Source organism: Python bivittatus, unplaced genomic scaffold, assembly GCF_059951505.1.
Source record: "Python bivittatus isolate LINGU-HERP-01145 unplaced genomic scaffold, Pbiv_v1 ctg000480_np1212, whole genome shotgun sequence".
Lineage (NCBI taxonomy): Eukaryota > Metazoa > Chordata > Lepidosauria > Squamata > Pythonidae > Python > Python bivittatus.
The window spans coordinates 101,151,140-101,177,451 of NW_028277075.1; the positions used below are offsets into that span (position 1 = coordinate 101,151,140).

The 26,312-nt window shown below is 37.2% G+C and overlaps 1 protein-coding gene across 23 annotated transcripts in view; it reads right to left on the bottom strand.

Annotated features, from left to right (window-relative positions):
• BAZ2B (bromodomain adjacent to zinc finger domain 2B) overlaps positions 1-26,312 on the bottom strand; it is a 214,393-nt gene that overhangs the window by 40,764 nt on the left and 147,317 nt on the right. For 12 of the 23 annotated variants that reach the window (XM_088146596.1, XM_088146598.1, XM_088146605.1 and 9 more), the window contains 10 exons: positions 20,484-21,105; positions 18,876-19,175; positions 16,244-16,304; positions 15,235-15,285; positions 14,148-14,256; positions 13,776-13,877; positions 8,320-8,530; positions 3,885-3,977; positions 3,712-3,773; positions 1,292-1,357 (listed from right to left, as the gene is read on the bottom strand). In XM_088146596.1, the coding sequence (XP_088002722.1) occupies positions 1,292-1,357; positions 3,712-3,773; positions 3,885-3,977; positions 8,320-8,530; positions 13,776-13,877; positions 14,148-14,256; positions 15,235-15,285; positions 16,244-16,304; positions 18,876-19,175; positions 20,484-21,105 (1,677 nt within the window). The remainder of the gene's footprint in view (positions 1-1,291; positions 1,358-3,711; positions 3,774-3,884; positions 3,978-8,319; positions 8,531-13,775; positions 13,878-14,147; positions 14,257-15,234; positions 15,286-16,243; positions 16,305-18,875; positions 19,176-20,483; positions 21,106-26,312) is intronic. The other 11 variants (XM_088146609.1, XM_088146600.1, XM_088146603.1 and 8 more) reach the window with 3 other exon arrangements.

Sequence of the window (26,312 nt, forward strand, 5' to 3'; positions counted from 1 at the left end):
TCAGTACTTTTTTGTGTTGGGAGTCATTCAATTGATTTTTTTTCTAGAGGAAAGCCTATATATGTACAATCTAGGAAAACATCATATATAACGACATGTCATCTTAAAACATGGCTGGCACTACCGAACTTTTAAACTTTTTGCTTGAAGTGGCATGTTTACAAACAAATGAACGACTAATGATGAATGATATTTTTTATTCCCTGAATAAACCTAATCTGTGGGTACAGTTTTGAGGACTTAATTAAGTCAGTGTTTAAAAAAATAACATCTTATTGGCATATTATCAGAACCACATTTTCTCTGGTTAATGACTGAACAACAAGTATGACAACTGAGACTAAAAAGAAATCTGTTGCCAGAAAGATCAGAAATGGAAATCTGAAACAAGAATCTTAAATTTCAATTTTCTTCAGTTTAGCTAAACATAGTATAAATATAATATACAAACCAACTCTTTACAATACACAGATTCATACATCTCTTGGAAGTATAAACATGCACATTATTTAAGATTAAAATCATGCTGTTCAAGTATCAGCCTTAAAGATACTTTCTTAATAAACCTTGTTTGTTCTGATGACTCAGCCAAATTATATTTCCCTTCTGTGGCCTTTGTCATTTAGCTTTCCAATATCTACAGGACTAGATAAGTAGTGCCTACTTTCACACTGTTCTGGATGGTCACATCATAGGAGACACAGGGCATATTGGGATGAGGAGGAATTGGCCAAACTGTCTCCCCCTTTCCTCCAGCAACAGCATCCAGTGAGTGAAAATAATTCTGGATCCACTCAGAGTATGTTAAGCTAATAACTGCATCAGAACAACCCTGTGTGCATGTGTGTGCACGTGCATGCATGCGAGCATGAGTGAATTTACCTGTTGCATCCTCAACATGAATGTGTTTATTGCGGCATAAGATTTCATAAGAGTTCAATCCACTTCATTGGATGCCTCTGGTGAACCTGATGCACCTTACAAAGTCGAGCCTAGTACATTAAAGTGTATTATATCCTATTAAATGTGTTGCTCTTTAAAGAGCAATAGGATTCCTTTGAGTGGAATGGGATGTTGGCAACAAACTAATAATTCCCTTCAAGAAATCCTGTACATATGAATTGTCCTGTCAAATGGTTTTATATCCATTTAAAAAATAAACATTCACAGCTTGGGAGCCACAGTTAAATCTATGGACTGAAATTTCTGCAAGAGAGTGCAATCCTGACACAAGACTGTTAAATTCTTGTAAGAGCCCTTCTTTTCATTTCCCATTAAAAGTTGGTTATACCTCTAATATTTGCTGAGCCCGAAGCTCTTTTTCCATTCGGATTTGCTGAATTCTCTTAATTTTTTCCTGCAACAAGAAAGGCTTTCATTTATTTGAAGCAGCAGTAATAATGGACTATATACCCTGCTGCCATAGCTGAGCAGCAGACTTCTACCCAAGCCCATCCAGTCCAGGCAAAGCCTCCCACCTACATTTCCTGTCTGCTATTATTCCATCGTATTTCACTGAAAGAGACCAGCCACAATGATTCCATATGCAATAACCAGGTCATGCGATGACACCTGTCACACCGATGAAACCTGAAGACTGCAGTATCTTTCTAAACGGCTGGGGACTTCCAGGCATTGTGCTAGAGTGGAATGGGGACCCTCTGCGAGCTACAGTCAAAGCTACTAAGAAAATGGCCCAGATGCTTGAAAATAAAGTTTTTCTATGATGCACTGGCAGCTCAAAGGTCTCAACTTTGGCCTAAAACAAATGAGAGCCCAGATAACATGTATTCTAATACTGAAAAACAAGGCTTTTCTAAGAGTTTTGTTTTCCCTGTATATTTAGTAGAACACCCAGCAATATTAGCCACATTACTGACCAATTTTATTAAAATCATTGCTATCCCCACCATGTCTCTTAATAGAAGCAAGCTATAACCAATACAGAGGGATTCGCTTCTGAGTAGGAATGTATCGTAAATTTCTTCATTTCAGACATGGCATAATTTGATCTAGACATCCCACAAGTTGCTGCTAAGATCTCTAACATTTCACAGCCTCAAGAGCTGATGGTAAATTGTTATTAATAATTGTGAATTAACTGAGAATATAATGTACAAAGAAAATAAATTCTATGTAATAAATTTAGGATTAGGATGAAGAATGTATGTGGTTAGAAGGACTGAAATTCACATTGTCTTATATTTAAGAGAGAATTTCTATACAATGATGTATCATTGGTATATGTCACCAGAGAAACATCTAAGATGTATAAAGGTACTTCTAAACTGTTGCTGGTAATGTGAAAAGCATGAACAGACATTTTACCATGCATGGTAGACTGGCATAAAAGCAAAAAAATATTGATGCAAAGGTACATGATGATGCAGAGAATTTTAAAACTTAATATTCAATTGAAACCAGAACTTCTTTTACTAGGACTTATGGACTATATGCACAAAGATAGAAAAATACAGAAATACCCACAATGGAGGAACGGACTTCAAAGATGGCAGAATGTGCTGAAATGGCTAAATTGACCTGCTTGCCAATATGTGTAGCTCAGGGTTGAACTGTGGAGTCCTTGGGGTTCTCTGAGCTTGGTTCTTTTCTTGCAAACGTTTCATTACCCAGCTAGGTAATGACCTGCTTGATTATGGAAGGAGCAATAACTACTTGTATAAAAGACTAGAAACCCTTTACGGACTTTTTCCTGAAAATGGACAAAAATGAATTGGTAATTTTGGGATTTACTGATTAAAAAGTGTTGTTTATGGGAAGAAGGGAGCCATAGTGTGTAATTTGGGAGGGTGGAAACAGTATTAACCATGTTTGTAACTGCTGCAAAGATTGGAAGTCACTTGTTAAAATATTTTTCTTTTTCTTTTCCTTGACTTTCAGTGTTTTTCACTTTTTCTTCTATTTTTTCATACCTTTTTCTCTTTTCTAATTTTCTTTTTACATTTCTGTAGTTTTTAATTCTGTACAAAATTCTTCTTCAATAAAAATTACACACACACACACACACACACACGATTAGGATGAAGAGTGGCACATTTTTTTCCTGTCATAAACTTTATCTGACACTGCACCTGAACAAGTATTCGTTTGCTCATGTCTCCTCCCTTAGTGATTGCTGGGTAAGGATTTTTTTGGTCACAGTTAACACAGTTAAAAAGGAGTCTAATTTCATGATAGCCCAGCCCTTCAAAATTGGAGGAATATATTATCTGATGCACTAGTAAAGATAACAAGCCTTTGAACTCTCTGTCAGTACCAGATTTTTGTCCCTTTGCAGCCTTCTGAACTCTCCCAAATCGATCCTGGAGGCTTGGAGGGAGGGGTGGGCAGGAGAAATGAAGGAACAAAATGTTCCCTTATGCACAAGGATAGACTTTGTGTATCACTGGATAGAAACTCACAATTATACATTCCCTCTCTTTTTCTTTTACCTTTCCTCTTTTTTCCCCTTTAAATGCAACTTTATCTGTAAAATTTGCAGGTGATGGCACATCTTCATGCTTGAAATGCACTTTTTTCCATAATGCGTTATGGATCATCAAATTATCAAGCTGAGCCAGAGCAAAGCAGAATGAGTTTTCAAGTGATAATTCCACTACAGACACACACACACACACACACACACACACACACCACCAGAATAATACATTTTGCAATGCGTATAGTTGCAACCTGAAAGACATAAATTACCTGCTGTTTCATTATTTTTATCTGTTCTTTTTGCTTCCTTTTTTCTTCTGCAGCCATTATAGCTAAGAATAAGACAAAAACATGTCGGCAGTAAATAACAGTCAGGATAATGGAAACATAATATCTGTGGTTTCAAAAACTGTAAGGTTCTTAAGAAGATGGGTAATACTGACCTTGCTGTTTTTTTGCTTCCTTGGCAGCTCGGGCCTGCTCTTGTTTCTGAATTTTTCTCAAAAGCTTGATTTGTGCTGCTTGTCTAGCGATTTCTGGAACACAAAGGGGAAACACTTGCAGTATAATAAAGATTACTTATTGACACAAGGACAGTGGGACAAATGGAGAGATTAAAAAAAAAAGGAAAATAGGTATAATAATAATAAAATAGGTGACTCAGCACTGAGGAAATCCTTACTGTGATTTCATACAAATATTTGTTACTTTGTTAATACCTCAAGGAAAAGTGTGAAACTGCAAATACCAAACCTTCACTTCTTTTTTTTTTTTTTTTACTTTGGGTAATTTAAGAAGTATTAAAATAATATGGACTGTTACTTAGATTCTGGAAGAACACCGGAGCAATTTTTTTGAGTTGCTGGTCAAGAGATTAGAAGTCAGCTTGGCTGTCCTATAGTGAAATCTTCCTTCCTGTCCCTGCCATCCATTATTCTGAACCTGCCCTCTGGAATGAAAGAGAGCAGATCCTGATTTTGCCACTGTGATATCATCTTAGGTAATTGAAAAGTGCTATTGTATCCCTTTTCAAGGCTAAACATATCCAGTTCCTTCCATCTCTCTTCAGAGGGCTTACTTTCTAGTCTCTTGATCATCCTCGCTCCCTTTCTCTGAATCCTTCTTTAGGTGTGATTCCCAGAAATGGAAACAATACTTGGGCTAAGGTCTGAGAAATGAAGAATAATGTGCAACTATTCTTTCTTGTGATTTGGGAACTACATGGAGTGGAATTCTTACTTGCCATGTAATAGTTTGAAACTATTATTTTCCCACAGTTGTTTGTTGGCTGCCATTTCAGGGTGATCGTGGTGCATGTGTAACAGAGGCAAGCTGAATTCCCGTGTGACAACGTGTCGGGGAGCAAAGCACGTGAGGAAGGAGGAATCTCAAGAAGCACAACAGAAGTACATATCTGCTTCCTGGTTACTTGTATTCTTGGCATTACATTAACAAACAGCTTTGCAAAATAGTTTAGTAGACAATCATATGCTTCCTCTCTGCTATGCAACTAGCTCCTTTTCACACATGGATGGTCTGTCAATGGAGGGAATTATCTCAGTCCCTATGGGCAAACTCACACACAGACATGCACAGTGGAGGTTTCTATCAGTGAATCTTCCTTTCCTGCAGCTATATCTATTAGAAAAGCTGGGCTATTTGAAAAATCAACCATGGAACAGTTATGAAATGGTTACATTACATATCTATGCTTACTGCAAGTATTTAATACAATATTTATAAGCAAAACAGCAATATTTAGTGGTCAAGACAAGTCACATTACAAAAACAAAATAAACCCCAAGACTAGAATTAGTGGCAGAGCATTTTTACCCACAGATATATCCTCTGAAACTATAACATATGTGCCAATTTATGGAATCAGAAGCTACTGAAGTGAGAACATCCAGACCACTGGCACGTGCTCTGAAGAATGTGCCAAAGGCTGGATAATTATTCTTCTCCCCTAAGTGTTAGAGGATTTAGCCAAGCTCTGCAGCATTGGTTACATTGTGAGGCATATCTACAAACACACAAGTAGCAGAAATATGGATGAGAACCATTCTTTCCCCTTGAAAAGTGATCATAAGCCAAGAGCTCAAGACCCAAGATTAGAAGGTAAAACTTCCTTTCATTCCTTTGCAACACACCTACAGACCTACTGTCCCTTGGGGTAAAAAGCCAGGAGAAAATACAGACACAAATGCAGCCTTGGGAAGGACTTGTGGGGTTCTTCAGCTACCAAAATTCTGTTTAAGGCATCTCCTCATCCTTAAGGAGGCAATTACAGCAGTCCTTGACTTATGACCACAACTGGGCCCGGAACTTTCATCACTAAGCAATGCAGTCGTTAAATGAGTCCTGCCCAATTTTACAACCTTTTTTGCCATGGTCATTAAGCAAATTTGTCTTCCCCCATTGACTTTGCTTGTTGGAGGTCCCTGGGGAAGGTCACAAATAACAATCACATGACTCCTGGGATGCTGCAACTGTCATAAATACATGCCAGTAGCCAAGCATCCAAATTTTGATCATGTGACCACGGGGATAGTGCGATGGTCGTAAATGTGAGGACAGGTCGTAAGTCACTTTTTTCAGTACTGTCATTAACTTTGAACAGTCTTTAAGTGAATGGTCGTAAGTCGAGGGCTGCCAGTATTTTTAATGGTTCAGTGTAATACTAAACTTTTTCATTAAAATTGTCCAAAGTGAGGTTTTGTAAGAATTTGCATATTTTACAAACACAAACACAAGTAGCTAGGTCATGTTCTGTAAATCTTTAGCAGACTGAAGACATCCTTTATCTATCCAAACTGGTATATATTTCTCTGCATGTGCTTATGCATAGGTCTGCAAGTCAAATTTGACACAGCAATTACTAGAACAGGCCTGCACAACATATGGCCCATGGGCCACATGTGGCCTGCCAAAGACCCTTGTGTGGCCCACCAGCATTTTTTGAAAACTTAACAAATCTACCGCCACCAAATATCGCTGCTGCCAGGAAGGATCTGCCGCCAACACCTAGTTTTTCACAGCCACCTCCACCCCGAAAGACAAGCTGCTCAGTGCCTCCAGGCCTCACTGACACTGCCAACTCCAGCACTGTCACCAAGCCGCTAGCCACCAAACAGCTGATCACCATGCCAGCTATTCCTTTGTGGCCTGTGATTATTTTTAAGGTATTCGTTTCAATGCAATTCATCTGGCCCTTTCCCCTCTATGAGTTGTGTGAGCCTGTAGTAGAATATGATCAAAACAAAAGATCCTCTACAGCTGTTATGTTAAAAATACAGAAACGTAATCATAGGTTAAAAGAAAATTTTAAGTATAAATACTTATTTGTTATATACTCGCAATAATTTCTTCACCGTGTGAAAAGTGGCAAAGGCGATTTGATTAGGGACAGAGCAAATGCGTACTTGTAAAATTAGTAACAGAAGGAAAAGCACAATTGCATAAAAGGAATTAACACTGCCAAACATATTAGAAAAAAGGTAAAAGCATAACTTTTATCAAGTAAACTACTGACATATAAGCAAATATTTGGGCTGCGCAGCACCTGTTACAGCTCCTTAAACCAAACACATCTTTTCTGGGATTGCATGAGAGCCACAGAGGACGGCTGTATGGTCCTGAGGTAAGCCACAGTTGCTTTAAGGAATCGCTGACAGATGCTACGTAAGTACTCCCAGGCACCAAAAAGATGTTTTCTCTTTCAAATCCAAAGTTCTGTTTGTGGGAAGCGTTATTATGAAATGTTACGTTACATTAATATCTTAAATTCAGTTAAGGTATATCTACTAAAGCAAGCTGTTTGAATTGCCTAATCCCACTTGCCAATGCAAGTAAGTGGGCTCCATGTTCTTTAGCTCCATTCCGGGGGGAGTAAGTAAAGTCTTGTTTGAGTCAAGCTCAACTGCTGATGACATGTCCAGGAAGGTTTTTTTTCCCCTTGACAACAGGATTGCACTGCCTCCTTCGGTGATGTTTCTCAATTTCCCAGGCTAGCCTATGGTCATGATTTCTCTAATAATCTCTCATCCAAGCATTAACCCAGCTTGGCTGTGCTTAGTTTCCAAGTTCATACAGCCTTAGCCAGATGCTGCCTCCTGCTGAGATTTCAAGGAAGGCCCCATTGCTTCATTTTTTTTATACAGAACTGTTAGACAGATAGATACCTTCTCTATTAATTAATCAGGTAAGTGGATATAAGTCTATATTAGCAACTCCCAGCCTCTGCAATTATTTCATGGAAGATCTAATTTTTTAAAAAATGACACAGTAGTTTGTTGCAAAATTCCTCCAAATTTTTCTATAATCCCTCTATGAAAAGTGGGAAACTAGAATGGTCCCACTGGCAGCATCCAGAAAAATACTATAATTGTCTGAGAGTTTTCACCACAATCAACACTATTTCAGCCTTTGCAAAAGACTCTTCAAATGATATAATGAGATAAATTTAAAATTGATACTTACAACTTAAGAAAATTAAGCAAATGTTCACAGTTGTTTAATTGGGTTGCATTATTCTACTTTTAATACTTGCAAAAATGTTTCTGCATACCTTAATCCATCGGTAGTAAATGAATAATACACTGAAATACAGTATTCTGACATTAGTGTTCAGCATCTTGAACATAAGAATAAGGTGGAATGTTATGCCAAATCCTTCTGATTACAAACTTTTTAAAAAGAATACATAAAATTGTTGTCACAGAACATTTGAGTAATAGAGAAATGTAATGTACTTATATAATGATGCAATGCATATTAATAGATATATATGCCAAGTACTTCCTCTAAAAATTAGAATATTAATTTTCCATCAATACTTCTGTCATTGAATTGGAAAAAAATCAGTAATAAAACCCTTACCTTGGGCTTGTAACTTTCTTAGAAGTTTAGCGTCTGTGTTGTCAAGGAATTCAGTGCTACCAATATTTGGTGGCCGACCTTTGCGACGTCGCATTTTTGATTCCTCTTTAGTGCGTTGTCTATCAGGATTTGGTGGCCGGCCTCTACGACCTTCCATTGCTCTGATGCGGGGAAGGACTTCCTCTCCTTTCAGCAGACACCACTGCATCCCCTTGTAATTAATATATTTCACAGAAAGTAATTATAAATGCAAAATGGAAAACAAAAATTAAAATTCAATATCCATATATATGCACATTGAAGCATACGTCTATATCTGTAAGTATTAGAACTGTAAGCTTGGATTGATTCAATTAGCAAATTAATGAAGTAATGCTAAACGGACTAGAATTTGTCCTATTAGCAGAGAGAAGATTGAAGAGTATCAAACTACACAGGGGCCCACAGCTGTCTTGTTCTCTTTTCTTTCTATTTATTTTGCAATAAAGAACTTAAACATGATTGCCCTTCCATTTATACCCAAAGACGCCTTGTACCTGTACTGAGGGGTGATAACACTTTCAATTTCCTTTTAGAAACAAAACCCATAAACTGACGAAACTCCAGTGAACACAGAATCAGGAATTTCTTAAAATCTGGATCTTCCAAAATCCTGATAAACTGTTCTATTTGACAGCCATTTGGGTTCTGGTATATTGCCAGCAAGAGGGAATAGCCAACATGCTGGTTGAACTTGATGAAAAGGAAAATATGAAGAATGACCTTTTTCTTGAAAAAGTGGTGAGATCATTATGAAAACTGTAAGTTGCCTAAGAGAAAACATACTAAAAAAAGCATCTGTTAGTGCAAGTAAGTCCCAGTGGTAAGGTTGCTTAGGAAGGCAGCCTTAGAGCTCAGCTCCCTAAACTCGATGGGATTACTTCTAAATGACTGTAAATTTATTTGAGATTGAGTATTTGCCAGAGGAGAAAGATGAGGCAGGAATCAAATAAATTTATAAATAAATAAATAAATAAATGTTCCTAATATATCTAATTATGTATCTGATTTTTCTGAAAGCTGTTTGTGATTAGAATATTTACTCTGCTATCCGTTGTAACTATTTCGTAGCGCTCTGTAGTTTTAAAACATTGTTTGATTGAAAACAATGGGAGGTTGACTTGATACCATTCATTTCAATTTTAGAAGCATCTCCCACTTAATTTGTCCAAAAGCAGTCCTTTATTGTAAATACTTAATCAGGCATAGTAATCTAGTATCTTCCAGACTGTATATCTCATTGTTTCTTCATGCCTAGTTGTCAATGAGTTGGTCAATATGTGTCTGATTTGTAACACTTCAGACTATGTCAAGACTCACATAATAAATGCTTATCTAATTATCTCTGCACAGGGAAACGTAGCATCCTGCTATATATGTATTGCTCAATTCAGAACTGGTGTGAATAGAACTCTGGTCATAAAATGCTCCTCTGCAGGGTAGTGGTGGGAGGATTTTTGCAGATCATCTCTCCAGACACTCTGAAAAGCTACTCCAGAGAGTTGGGAGGCAATGGTACAGGGGAGCCTCCTTTGGTTCACAGTCCTTTACTGAATTCCTGGCTCCAGTCTCTTTTTTTAAAAGTGGGCTATTGACTTGAGGGACTATGAGCACAATCTGTTTTGTCACGGGAGCCTAACAAGAATTTAGATGAACTTGCTATATGAATTAGAAACTCAACTATAAAAATACAACTATATTAGAGTTGAATTCTAACCCCATCTGCATCAAAGATACACAACTAATTCACCAAGATTTGTATAGATATAACAATGTGCATAAGGATGCATATACTTGTATGTTCTACATAGAGGAGATTCTATTTCCACAAGGATCCTTTACTGGATTGATAATGTGGGCCTATTCATAAAATAATACTCAAACATTTCAATTAAAGCACACAAGTTTATCAACAGGTCTTAATAGCTCAGTGCCAGAGCACAAGCTCTACATACAAAATACAGAATCCCTGGATTCAATAGATAGGGCTGGAAAGACTCCTGCCTGAAACCCTGGCACATCCCTGCCTCAGAAATCATGGCCTAGATAGACCAGTAATCTGACAAGACTTTGTTCCATGTACTATTAAATAAGTTATGGTGGCCTAAGATTAGTGAAATTAATAAAGTCATTATTTAATGAAAAAAATAAGTGCAGTGACTTGCATAAAACTAGAAGCAAATGATCAAGTGCTTACAGATGACAATTTAACAGATGCAGAATTCCCATCTCATTAGTATTTAAAGAATGGCAAGTTGGCTTGGTTTAGTTGGAATAAACAAAACAGCCTTCCCCAATCCATCGTCCTCTAATGCTTTGAACTACAACTCCCATTACATTCAGCCAGATGATCAGTGGCATACTGAATGGGGATGATCATAATAATTGAATATATCAGGAAGAGAACCAGATTAGACAAGACTGGCCTAAAATTACAATGAATTTAGGGCATACAGAAGTAAGACTGTTATAGACATATACAAAACACATACAAAAAGCATTATTTATACCAGCAAAAGCTGCTATTCTGAATTTTCAAATTCATACTTGTCATAAATTGCATTTGTTTCAAGCACATATATTGCAATAAAAAAAATTCCTAACAGCGAAGAGTTACTTACCTTCACTTTGTTTTCTCTGTAGTTTACATAAGCTCCACACTAATTATAATGCAAAAGTGCTTCTGCTCTCCAAATTTCTTAAATGTGTTTTGCTAACACCCAAAATGAGGACAGAGGTGAATTCAAAACTAACACTCAGCACAATCAAATGGTTTATTTGGCTTGCCCAGCTGGAAATCCTCTCAGATTGACTACACCAAATCAAAGATATATCAAGAACTGGACAGTGGATGCGACAGTTAAAAGGTTTATAACTGACGGTTAAGTCTGGCAAGAAATCTAAATTAATTTTCTACAATTATTCCAATGTTTAGTACCAGCATAATAATGGCATTTCAACGGAGTTATATGGCTTTTTTTCCAACATACAATCATTTCTACCAATAAGAACTGTGGCAAAAACTGAGGTGGAGGACCCAGTGTTTACAATCAAAAAAGTATTTTGCTCCATATCAATTCAATTATGTAAAGAGACAGAATCAATCAGCAAGGATGGGGAAAAACAGTTAAAATTTCAGTAAAAATAGAAAAACAATTTGAAGTTGTGATGTAGGTTTAATAAAGTTACTGAGATATCCTAGCCTTTGAGAAAGACCCAGTACAGTGCATTGTTTAAGAGTTACGTAAGAAAGATGGAAAGAAAGAATTAAAGTGGTACCATCTGTGCAACATAATATGCAATTATGAAATCAGAGGGAAACTATCATATGGTTGAAATCGTATGCTGACATACCTAGATCAGGGTTCTGAATGCATCGTATATGTCAAACTGTCTTAACTGTCATCTGTTATCTATCATTACACCATTTTCATTTGTGGTAATGAAAATTTTGCCAAGGTACATCAGGAATTGTACTTCTGAGACTGGGTCTATGATTTCACCAAAGATTCTGTTAACTGCTCACTATACCATAATCTACTCAATCCCTCAGGGGAATCCATTACAGTAAAAACCTGATCATATTAATTTAATGGCTTTCTCCAATAATCCTGGGAATTATAGCTTGATAAAGACTCTGAAAATACTCCATCAAAAATCTATAACTCTACTCACAGGATTTGCTGATGGGAGGGAATAGCCATTACAGTTTCAATCTGTATTGTAGATACGCCCAAGATTTATTTTATTTCAATAAAAATAATCTAAAACCATTATCATTAAAAATAATCCAAGACCAAAATAATCCACTCTAATCGTCTAAGAAGCAGAGGAAGTAATTATACATTTATTTCTTGAACATAGGAAAGCACTTACATGCATGCATGCACCTCATTGCAAAAAAGTAAAAAAATAAAGATGGTCTCTTCAAAGAAGAAAATTAAATGTTAGGGAAAATAATTTTAACTTGCCCTTTCCCTGACATGCTAGTTTTGAAACTACACAGAACTTTCTGCATGAATGAATACTGCACAAGTCTGTTTTATATTCCTATCCACTACCTATTAGAATCCACAATGACCTGCATTACTGACATCTTTTTACATGAATAAACTTTCATAGGCCCAATCATAAGCCTCCATTTTTCTTCACCTACTGGATGAAAAATCCAAGTGGAGCCATTTCCCCAAGTATGTGGTTCTACAGTGTTATCCTTTTCTGGTAAGTACCACCTTTTTTCTAGGAAGGCTTGTGGGAGCATGGTGCAGCAACTACATGAAATTGCTCCAACTGTTTAGGAAAGCAGTTTTGGAGTACACAACAAATATCTGCATATATCTGATTTGTAACTATTGAATATATTGGGGAAGAAAAGGTTGTACTTTAAAATCACAGAGAAGGAATGCTACTTATTACATAGGAATGTATCAGACAGCAACCGATACAATATGAAGAAGGAAACTGAGGTAGGGAATATAAAGGCATATCTAGAAGAAGCAAAATTTCCTGTTTAAAAATCCAAAGAAATCAGACATAGAATAAACCAAAAACTCATCATGTCAATTCTTACAACTACGTACATCCCTATAAACGTGTAATTGAAAATAAGTCTCATTGACCTCATTAGGAGTTGCTTCCATGTAAGCCTGCACAGGATTAGACTGTATTTTAGTCTATGAGCATGGTGTCCCCCTGGTAAAATGACTTTAGAAAATGATCTTCACTATGTTGTCCCTGATGGCCTTTTCAACTGACTTGCCTCTATTTTGCACAGTTCCTCATGCATGCAACAAACACCTCTGTCTTTCATTTTTGAATTAAGACCACACAGGGAACTAAATAATTAAGAAAAAAATGTTGGAGAAACAAATGTAACTATACACGATTGCCATTTGTCTAATACAAACACAAAGCTTCCACAAATGTTGAAAGGAATATGCCAATAATGGTATTATAATGGATGAAATAGTGGTGTCCATTGATGAAATCCAATAGTCTAAGTCTACAGGTGCCCTACATACACATTTTAACCACGGGAAGGTTTCCTAACCCACTCACCCACCCACCCACCCATGATTAGGGCAGTGGAATATACTGAGCATCACAGACCAGTAATACTAGATAATGGCATTGACTGCAATTTGAACAGTACTAAATTGGGTTCAGCTGGACATTGAACAGCTGAACAAAGTGAAAACACTGAATTGTGAAAGTTTTTCAGCACTTTCTGTGGTCATGTGCTCAGCCCACTCACAATCTCTACAATAAAATCACAAGTACTGCTGTAAGAATGAACCAGCTAACAACAGCAATGTTCCAGAGTGTAGTAAATATATATATGTATGTATATATATTTCACTTAGATTTATGGTACTACTCCTCGGATCAAAGACTTTACTTTTTTAAAAAGCGGATACCTGCGGTCCATCTCTGGCTTCATAGAAGTCACCCACTCCTATTTTTGCACTGAAGCTGAAATTGTCCCTTGAGATATCCATTATTCCATTTCTGCTGAGATACTGAAAAAATCACATATTTTTCCACTTCAGGTTTTAAGTCATTACAACCCAGCTTTGATGTACAGCTAATATTAGAGAAGTCAAATACTTTGCATATTCTAGCAGGGGACTATGACTTTACAGTAGGTGAATTCAGAGGCAGGTTAAGGACCATTAGCCTCCACATTGCAGGCCATTTTGTATCAAAGAACTTTACAGGAGGAAAAAGTTCATTTAAACAAAAATGTGCATGCTAAATAAATATCCAAGAGTATAATGTTTAAAATATACCTTTACAACTTCGGGGTACTGCCTTAACTTCTTTCCACATGGTGCATAATACGCTACTTCTCCTTGAAGGCGGCCACCAAAGTTCCTTATTCTTGTTTCCCTTTGCCACCTGTAAATAAATACAGTTCTGTGTTAAGAGACAAACTAGGAAAGGAATTCTCTACATGCTTATTTGGAAATAAGTTTTTTAGAAGTTAGAAGATTTACTTCTTAACAAATATGCATGCGGTTGAGAAGACACGGAACAGCTCTTCCTAGTCAAGAATAACTGGTACTGGGCTAGATATAAAGAAGGGCGTGAAGGAATTGGACTAGGACTCTGGAGACTCAAGTTCAAGTCCATCCTCACTCAAGGAAGCTCAATGGATTACTTTGGGCCACAGGATTGTTGTGGGGCAAAATGGGAGGAAGGGTGCTATGTAGAGTGCCTTGAACTTCTAGAGGAATGGTGGAATATCTAACAGTAGAAATACATAAACAAAGCAAATACAATTTTGATATAAGATAATGAAGGTCCTTTGAAATTTCCCAAGTCCTATTTGTGATTCAGTGACATTTTGATGAAATGTCAAACACAAAAAATTAAACCTATACTGAAAGAAGTGTATCAGAAATCTTACCAGTAGGGTAAAACTAATTTTCAAGATACAGGTAGTCCTCAATTTATGACTACAATAGGGACTGGAAAATTCACTGACAAGCAGTACAATCGTTAAGCGAAGCATCGTATGACCACAACTGATTTTACAAACTTTTTTTGCTGTGGTTGTTAAGCAAATCACCATGGCTGTTAAGAGAATCACTGTGGCCATTAAGCAAATGATGTGGTTGTTAAGCAAATCCGGCTTCTCCCATTGATTTTGCTTGTCGGAAGCTGGCTGGGAAGGTCGCAAGCAGTGATCACGTGACCCCAGGATGCTGCAACCATTGTAAATACATGCCAGTTGCCAAATGCCTTAATTTTGGTCATGTGACTATGGGGACAGTGCAATGGTTATAAGTGCGAGGACCAGATGTAAGTCACTTTTTTCAGTGCCGTCGTAACTACGAACGGTTGCTAAATGAATGGTCATAAGTCGAGGATTACCTGTAAGGAAGGACTGGGGTCTGAACTGATGATTCAGATTGCAGTTGGGATCTATAAAGAAAGCTGGGTTGTTAGAAACTGATTCTGAACCAAGATCTACTGTGGGAATTCCCTGTATGAAGCAAGATGAAAATACAGTATGCAGTACATTGCCAAGTAACTGGAAGAAGTAAGAAGCAAAGACACTAGCAATGCAAACTAGTCTAGGGTGTGTGAAAAATGTAAGCTTAAAAAATTGTGGATGTTCTACTCTCCAGCAGGATTAACATATTTTGTGAATCTGATTGCCTGGACACATTTCAAACATGGCATATCTGTTCAGAAAAATGTATAAATTTGCCTAGCATGATATAAGAAACTTTAGGGGTTTCCTATGAAATACATTGTCCTCCAGTTACCTATGAGCAGTTCTATTTCCCCACAATACATCCAGAACATTATTCTATATTTTGGGTGAACTGGCTTTTCTTTAGTAATGAAACTCAGAGTTTATTACTTATTAAAACTCTGTGTTCTCCCTATAAGGTAGAGTAAAGGAGAATATGAATGGGGAAGGTAGCTTCCCAGGCCTCCATCTCCCTTCAAATGTACCCCTAAGCAGTTTTGAATCATTTCCTTCCATTCAGATTCCCCAGATAAATGTAGTCCTGGTTGAGTAGCAAATTAACACTGAGAGTAAAGAGACTCTCAGAATCTGTAGGTTCAAGTGAAGCTAAGTAATGCTTCCACCCAGAAATTCTCTCCCACAAGTGCCTCATGTTTAATGCTAGATTGCAAATATGGGCCTTTGGACAGAACAACTTATAATTATGTCTTCAGGATTGAAAATCCTAACACTACATTTTCAAGATAAAAAAATCTAACAAAATATAGTACAAATAAATATTTTATTCCACTTCCATGAAGTCTAAACTCATACTGACACCTTAAAATCAGCCCCTTTCAGAATGGTAAAAGCACATATCAAATAAAGGCTGCTAAAATTTAATTTCAAATTTACTGTACATACCCATACTCCAGAGGAATACGCAATTCTCGTTCATCTGTCACTCGTCGCCTTTTTGAAGCACCTTAAGTAGAATTCAGAGGGTCAATTTATAATGAAACAAACAGAAATCAAAACTAGTTGACAAACAGAAATTAGAAGTTGATCATTTTAATTTGCTAACATTTCTCACATTCTACTAAAATCAACAGGAGGACAACTCTACTGATTAGTAAATCATAAAATATTAAACCATATAATTAAGCTGAATTGAATTCATGGACATACTATCTCCCAATAATGCGCGAATCCATGGTAACTCCAGAACTAACTCAAATTTGGGTTGTTGCCGTATCATGAAGTAACTTACTCAACTTATTTTCACAAAAAAATAATATTTCAGAGGTGTACACCTCAGGCTTTTAATAACATTTTTTCTTTTGATAGAGCTCCAAGCCACTTTTTTTCACTCCTAGGAGTAGACATTGACAATTAGTTGCTAAATAGGATATTCACTAGAAAAAAAATATGGCACAAAGACAAAATTACTTATATTAGTTTTTGCAAACTGATACAGCCTAAGCCTTGTTTAGTGGTACAATGCCAGTTTTACATGCCAAACATCCCTGGCTCAATTCCTTGCATCTCTAAGTATGGCTGGGAGAAAACAATTTCTGAAATCATGGAAAGCTGTACAAAAACCTTAGTCAAAATGATTGGTAATCTAACTTGGTATGACAGACTGTGAGGTCCACCAACTTGGATGGCTTTAAAAGAGGATTAGACAATTCATGGAGAAAAAGGCTATAAATGGATACTGGTAATAGATTATCCTTATTAGTAAAAACTTTAGGCCTGTTAACTATAAGTCACTGGAGGAACATGAGTAGAAGGGTGTTACTGAACATACGTTTTACTTGTGGGCTTCCCAGAATCATCTAATCAACCACAGAATACTAAATTAAATACACATTTGGTCTAATCTAACACAATTCTTATATATAACAATTCATGCAGTTCATGTTGAGCCCAGTAGGATCTCCATTTTATTTTTTCCCTAAAAATAAACCAACAGTTATACCCACTTAAAAAAAAAAATCCTCTCCTTTGCAGTGTTGTATGAGTATCGCTACTCCTTTGAAAGCTTTATATGACATGCAGGAATAGTATTCTACACTAAAAGAGCTGCTTGCTGCCAAAGTGTTAAGGAATGGGATTATATGTAGTTAAAAACTGGATGTCAGACAAACATTTGGCCATTTAGGTAGGTGAAAGGCAGGATGAAACTTCAATTAAGTCCTTAAATATTATTAAAAATGAGAACTATAACTTTTAATGCCTGTAAATGTCCTTCTGGGAAACAGTGGACTTGTATACAATCAAGATAGGAGCAAGGTTCTTTGATAGAATGATTAGTCTGAATTAAGATATGAAAGGTTGAGCACAACTGTTTTAAACCAGATACACATTACATGTCCCCAGGTCTTACTGAAACCAGTAACGTATAAACAGGCATAAAGAGGTGGTTCTTTTAACCTATTATGCACCTATTTCATACTGATGTCAGTAGAACTTGCATACTTTTTAAAAAAGCGTATAAATGCAATTCATGAGATCACTTATAAATTTTGGAATGGATGATGAGATTCTGCATAGACTCTTTAGAATAAGAATTATAAGTGACTACACGTTCAATAACTTTGAATAATAGTTAAAATTCATATAAGATTATCTCTATATGCAATGCTAGTCTAATGTTACTTTAAAAATTCTTGTTCGATTTTACAAAGCTTGTACATTGCTTTTTTATTTCTTTTTTGTTCTTTCCCCCTTTCCTTTTTTGGAGGGTTGCACTTTTAAAATCTTTAAAATGAAATAAAACAAAAATGCCCTGCCCCACCCCAACAGAGGAAGCTCTAGGGATGATACAGCACTGCCATCACAACAGTAGAACATTCCTTGCCCAGTTTAAAAGATTGACATGCAGGTTCTGGACTTGGGAATTTCCAGTATTGGAAATTATTAGACAGTGGCAGCATCCCAATCCCAGTAGGAAAATGGGATAATAAATTGGGATCCAGATGCTAAGGTGCCCAAGTATAATATTCAACTAATGAGTAGAACTTAGTCTGATTCAGTTGTGGTCTCCTTGACTAAGTTTTGTGATAGAGGCAGGGTGGCCTGGCAAAGTGCAAGCTAATGTGTAAATTTCAGGCTCTAATGCCCTTAAGGAATATTCACCCTCTCATTTTTCATCACCTTCTGGCCAAGTTATGGATAATATCAGGGGATAATTCTGATGTTTTTCCTTGGAAGCTACAATATGTGTCAGCTAGCTTTTAAGTAAAAATAATGTAGTGCAAGTCACTCTTTGCTATTCATATATCTAAGAACAGTGAATTTAAGGCCCTCCATATGTTAAAGCTCCCAGCATTCCTATTAGTCAGGACACTGAAAATTATTTCTAGAAGACTACCAGCTTCCCATGTAGAGCAGTTCCCCACCCCACAGCCCCCCGGGACCCAGATAAATCTTAATATCAAAATATATTATATGACAAGCCAGATTTGAAAACCGCTGAACAGTTACAATACCTTTTCGATTTCAATCAAAGATCATACACTAGTCTTTTAAAAATAATAAATAAATGCTATACCACAATGGGTGCTTGAAGTAAGTCCAGATGATGGTGTTCCTACAAATACTGGTGAGGGGGACTCAGGGCATAATGCAGCTGGAGCAGAACTTGGTGTCTTTGCTACTTGGAGATTAAGTGGCGTTGAACAAGTGGCAAGACTAATAGAAGAGCTTTTAGTGGAAGAGGGGTTTTTGTTCAACTTAATTGTAGATTTTTCTCCCTCGGTATCAGACTCTGACTCATCTGGATCTTTATCATCTTCTTCCTCATCATCTTCAGACCCTTCAGTATCAGACCCTTCTGAATTACTGTCAGATTCTTTGAGAAAATAGAGAGAACCATCAATTACGTAAAACAAATGCAACCTCATTCCAGCATTCACTAGAATGTTGGGGGGAAAAATAAGTAAGCAGGACCCAAAAAATCCAAAGTGTGTACTGCAGAGAACAACTGTTGAGTCCACCTATTGGCAGTACTACGTGATGTAACAGAAAAACCACCTCTGTATTGGGAACTTGACCATATATCCATAAGGCTCTGATTTAATGTTGCACATCTACTATTTGTGCTCTCACAAGAAAAATACAGCCCATGGGTTATATGTTATGGTCTACCAAACACTATCCCAAGAAAGCAGTACAAAGCAGATGTAGCCTTGAGCCTTTCTTTGACCAGCAGAATTGCTGGTTGGCTACTCTTCACTTCGTAATTCATAAAAAGAGGGCTGCAGGTCTGCTTAAGTATTAACAGTATACAAACCTCTTTTAGCCACTGATACTAATTCTGAAGCTGAAGTTGAGCAGAACATCATAGCTCTCATCACTTTCATTAAGTTAAAATGCTGATTTCTAGTCTACATTTACATAGAATGTTGAGATACTTCCTTCATATGAAGAACTGTCCAGTAGCTGTCCACTACCTAGGTAACCATATACCTAGGAGGTAGTTAGATATGCACTGATGACAGCAAACGCATAGCACAGGTTTTGTTGTGCCCCTATATGTATGTATGTATGTATAGAAATTAAACTTCTGAATCCAACTGGCTTATTTCCAGGTATCTTTGTAGAGAACTGAAGCTTAAAATACTTAAACTAGGCTGTCAGCCCCTCCTAACTCTCCTCTTCCTCTCTTCACAAAGCTTTACTCTAGAAAGGAATCTCCCTAACACTCAACGTTTCTTCATCATTGTGCAACCAAATCAAATAGTTCTCTCATAATTACTGTCTTCTTCCTGAAAGAATGAGCCAGCACAGGAATATGCAACCTATTACACTCCAGATTTTGCTACAATTTTTCTAAAATTCCCAGTATCACTAGGGAGTTTAGCCAACAGGGAGCTATAGTTCAACAACTGAAGTGTCGCTGGCCTACTGTGATCTAAGAGCAGTTGTAGTAACAGCGATGGCAGCAGCTCCACTACCATTAGTTTAAATAAATTAGGAATTATGCTGCATTAGGGTTGGCTCATCTCCACAGTTCTTATCTAAAATATTAGCATTTAATACATAAAACAGTACAGAACCATAAGCCTCAGCATAAATTCAAAACACTTGCAGCACAGAAAAAGGTATTTTAGAAAGATGCAGGCATGCATTTTACACAGGTTCTTTAAAGCAAATAAACCTGATTGACTATCATCAGAATCTTCATCTTCATCATCCTCATCTTCTTCATCATCCTCATCCTCGTCATCCTCGTCGTCGTCATTTGAATCTTCAGAATCTTTACTGCTAAGAACATCTGAATCTGTTCCTCTGAATTGTTCAACTAATGATTTTGCAGAAGAATGACTGTGTTGTGTTTTTACTGCTGTTACTGTATTATTGCTGACTGCCTTTTCCTTTGCTGGGCCAGGTAATACAGGAGAGGTAGAAGACATAACAGGTGTCCGGTTGCTTGGTGTCTTTTTCCCACACGTGCTTAAATTTACCGGTGAGGAAAAGGTTACATTGCTGGAAGTAGATATGTTTTCGTTGACCTTGGGCTGAGATTTGGATTTGGTGGTAAGTGCTAGAGGAGCCTCTTGAATGACGCTCTGAATTACTCCATTAGGTTGATGATTACCTAAAAGTGCATTGGTCAAGAAAGGATTAGAATGGTTGTTTTCTAAAGAGGTGTGTTTTTGATGAGCTGGTGATGAACTGGTTGGCTTTGGACTTGATAATGCTGTGATAACCTTCTTGAGGTTCTTGGATGACTCGTGCTGTTTCTTAAATTGTGCTGGGAATGTTTGTTTGTATTGTTCCTGCAGAAACACAAAAAACATAATAAATTTCACCAAATACAATAGGAAATGTACTTGGCAGCTATGCTCTGAAAAAGTAACTTTAAAGAGATAGGTGGAAAGTGACTATATATAGACAATATTTATTCCCAGTACTAGTTCAGTAGGAACAGGAGCAGGAAATGCCCTGTTTATGAGGAATCTGATTGTCCTCTGTGGGAACAAAATGTTGGGCTAGACACAGCTGATCTTGGAAAGCTGCTTTTACATTCTTATAAATAACCTACACAACCAAATAAATTGCCTTAGACTTCATAAATAAGAAAAAAATGGTTAATCAAAATTATATTAATAAATAAGGCTGACAAACCTTAATTGTTACTTATTGGGGTTACTTTAGCAAGAGAAAGAAGATGAATATATTCCCTGTAATTCGATATGCATTTAAGGTAGAATTAACAGATATTCCAAGAGTTAATGGCTGGAGAAGAAACCTACATGGATCTATTTGTATTATCAACAGAGCCATGATAACGTCCACTAAGCTTTGCTATGGAAAAAAGGTTATTCTGTTTATCTGAAGAAACTGCCATTACAACCAATAGTGCTTAACATATAGGGGAAAATGATTTTGAAATGGGGTATAAATAAAATATCATAAATTTTCCAACAGATAGGCATAATGCTTTGTTAATGGTTAACTGCTAATAAAGTATTCCAATCTAACCAATTGCAATGTGTTTGCTCCACTTCCCATTCAAAATCCTGTATGTGAAATATGAATCCATGTGAGTACATACATACCCATTACACTATTCCCTTGTGGAATAAACAATGTTATGCAAAATACAGAGGACAGTAAGAAGTAATATGCCAAATGAATTAAGCATGGAATGGGAAAACGAAATATAGTTCAATCTAATTTATAACAACATTGTTCACTGTACGTCACTATACCTTTCTTTCTTTGCAAAACACCCTTGCTTCCACCATGTCTGTATGCCAATTCATACACTGCTTTTTGTTCTTTAAATTTCTCATACTTCCCTTTTTTGAAGGAACTCGCTAACTCAACAAGAACAAGAATAATTTATTAGAATTATAAGGCCACCAAATCATAGGTGGCTTAAAATTAAAACAATCAACTACAGAAAACAGGGGGAAAATTAGGGGAAGTACCTAAAAAACAATTTCAACCATCTCTCTTCACTCATGACTTGGTGAAATCACACAACACCTTGGCCAATAGCCTCTTTGAAAAACCAAGTTCTCAGTGTTTTTCTAATACACAGTAGGCCTCACTCCCATGTAACACAGTGTGCAAAAGCATACTCATACCCAAAAGCTTATTCCAACAAACTTTATTCCTCTTGCTAGATAAAATATTATCTACTACCTTTATACTTCACAGATTCATCTAGTTCCTCTAGTTTTTCATCATTTAACTTGCAATGACTACCTTGGTCTCTGATACATTAATTTTCACCATACTCTTGCTGCATCATACAGTCTAACTTCCACTGCAAATCATCCAGGTTCTCAACCAAGAATGTGACATCATCTCCATACTGAAGAATACATACAGTCATGTCCCCAGTCAAAATACCTCCAACTCACAAGTGTTCCTTATACAACTATCCATCAGTATATGTAAGTGAACCAAGAGGATATCATATATCCTTATCTTACTCCCTGCTCAGTATTGAACCATTCACTAAACATTCCATCTATACTTATATAGTATATTATCTATATAATATAGTATAGTATATTATATATAGTCTATTATCTATACTATAATCTATACTATTACTTCTATCATATATTGCTCTTACTGAATTCAGCAACCAACATTAAACTCCATATTCATGCAAAACATTCCAGAATTCCAGCCTATTCACTTTATCATACACTTTTTCTAAATCAACCAGCATACCATAAACTTTCTTTGCTAATCATACATTTCTTAATCAACTGGTGGAAAACAAAAATCTAGTCTGCACACTCCCTGCCTGGCATAAAGCCACGCTGCCCTTCCCAAATGTTACTCAATGTCATCTCTCATATCCTGTCAATCAGAATTCTGCTGAGCACCTTTTCATGCTCATTTAACAAACTAAATACCCTTTAGTTTTACATTCATTCTTGGTACTTTTACCTTTGCACAGGGAACAAGAACAGCATTCATCCAGTAGTCATGTGGAGATGCAGCCTTATCATTACACACATTAAACAAACACAGCCTCTCCACAAAGGAAAACATCCATATTTTAACATTTCTCCAGTTACAGGTAATCCTTGCTTAGCGACCACAATTGGACTGGCAACTCCATTGCTAAGCACCATGGTCACTAAGAGAAACATCATGTGACTGTGTCAGCTTTACAACTTCACTTCCCCTTTGGGGAATCATTGCGATCGTTAAGTTCATGTGACTGTGACTTACGATTTTACTTCTGCCTTCTCTATTAGTTCTGCTTGTTGCAAGCCAGTTGCAAAGTCACAAGCCAGTCGTGAAGCCAGTTGCAAATGGCAATCATGTGACTGTGGGACACTGTGATGGTTCTAAATGCATGCCTGTTGTGAAGCACCCAAATGGCAATCATGTGACTGTGGAATGCTGTGATGGTCATAAATGCGAGGATTTAGTTGCAAAGCTTTTTGTTTACACCACTGTAAATGTGAATGGTTGTTAAACAAGGCAGTTGGTATGTGAGGACTACCTGTAAACCTTACTATTTTTCAACATTCTTGTAACATGTATGCCTTCCTTTTTATCAGTTATTTTTCCTGGACACTAACATCTACTTGACTATATTCTTTCCAGCTACAGGTAGTCCTCACTTAATGACCATTCATTCAGCGAACATTCAAAATTATGACAGTGCTGAATGAAGGAACTTATGACCTCTACTTGAAGTTATGGCAACCTGGGCCCTTGGCAATCAGTTCGCCCTTAGGAAGGTTGCCAGGCACCCCGCAATCATGTGATTGCCATTTGCAATCTTCCCTGCCAGCTTCCCCAGAAAGTCAATGGGGAAGCCAGCATGGAAGGTCGCAATCCACTGCCACCTGCCAAGAGGACTCCTTCTCATGTCTGAGGGCTGACTAAACAAGCTCCATGCTGAAATCCAAGTAGGATTTTGGCCCAGGACATTTTCAGCCAGCCCCCAAAGCTCTGTACACTAAATGCCCCATGCTGAACAGCACAGGGCATTTAGTGCACAGAGCTTTAGGGGCTGGCTGAAAATGCCCTGTGCTTTTTCAGGCAGACCTCAAAGCTCCATGTGCTAAATGTCCCCCAGAGGGGCGCATGGAGCTTTGGGGGCTGCCTGAACAAGTTTCATGCTGAAATCCAAGCAGGATTTTCAGCCATGGATGATTTGCAGCCCCAGAGTGGAGAAGCTTCTGAAGACTCTCCACTCTGGGGCTGAAAATCCAAGCAGTTCTGAGGCCCTTGTGCACCCAACTCAACCCTCCCACACACACCCTCACTTCCTCCCCCACCTGGCAATGCCTGGGGCTTGCAACTTCCTGTCAGCTTCCCCACTGACTTGATTGTGGGAAGCCAGCAGGAAATTGCCTTGCCTAATGACTGGGATGCATCCATTAAGTGGTGCGGTCAAGTGATGTTTCACCTAACGACTGCATCATTTAGCGATGGAAATTGCAGTTTGAATTGTGGTTGTTAGCTGAGGACCACCTGTATGTTATTCTCTTTGAGCGCATTATACAACATCTTCCTCTCATCCTCATTTTTGCAGGAACAATTCTCTTACATGCATTTTTTTCCTTATCCACAGTTTCTTTCCTTCATTATTCTACCAAGCAACTTTTCTCTTACTTTACACTTCACACCCTTGTGTGGCACTTAATTCTTTTCACTGTGTTCAAAGCAGCTTCCTCATTCATTTTCTTTACATCCACTTTCTGTTCATTCTGTTGGGAATTGCATGTAAATGGAAATTAAAAAAATCCATAGGCAATTTGTAAAGGTTTGTAAGACAAAAATGAATACTGATTTTAAAATATCTTTAAGTAACATGTGTAGCAAAAACAAACAAACAAAAAACAGAACTCTAAAATGTTCCAAGGATGTAAACTGAAAAACTAAAAATGTGAACTGACACTACACTATGAGATCCAATATCTCTGGGAAAAAAATAGAGAAACCTGTATAACTTTCTGCTACTTTAAAAACAAAGCAAAGCATTTAATGTACAAGTTGCTCAAGTCACCACTTTTGATCGTGAAGCCCAATTGAAGCAGCATTGATCTAATTACACCGTGAATAAACTTTGATCTAGTTCTAATAGCCATAAGAACACAGCTACTGAGGCAAAAAGTACTAAAATCATAGAAAGAAAATGCATATAGAATTGTCATAGCCAATTTTATAAACAAGTTGTAAGAATATCTATTTTCCATTCCAATCCACTGTGGCTTAGTCACTGAATTTCCTTAAAAAACAAAAAGAACTCTCTAGGCTCAGTCTTCATATTCAACACAGTTCAATTTTTCTGAAAGCTTTTGTACTTTTAAATAACAACAAATGGATCCCTACATGTAAGAATTCCTTGTAGTGTGAGATGACGTGATGGAAAATAAAAGGCCACCATCTCTTCCTTTGCAGAGACCAAGCATGAAGGTCAGTTTAAAAGGATGTCTTGTACTGTGCTTAGAATTCTGAGGTTAGTACTTTTGTGTGACCTCTTTTTCAATAGGCTTTTAGTTCACATATTGGAGTTGCTTTGTATGTACAAGGAAGCAGCATGAAAAAAGTGTGAGCGACCTATACCTCCACTTGGCAGGCTCCTGGGCCTCATCAAAAGAAAGGGATATGCATTCCCACATAGCACTTTGGACAAGATGTGGAAACACAATGAGAGAAAGTACAAGCAATCCTTTCATTGCTTTTTATCTTGTACTCCTCTGTAAGGGCTGAGGTATATTATTGACTACAGCGCCTTACAAAAAGTGTGAAAGGGACAGCACAGAGATGACAGTAATGACCTGTGCTATTTATCTATTCCAATGAGTCTAGCAAAAATATCCAAAGTAAAAAACACCCCTTAATTGCTGCATAATCTCTCTGAACTTTTCCCAAGAAGAAGGAGTAACAGGAAAGCATCTTGAGGCAGTATACACGAACTCATGAAAGATTACGCCGTACTGCATTTGTCTTTATATTGCCAATAGACCCAGCTGGTCCCCTCACCCCCCGTGTC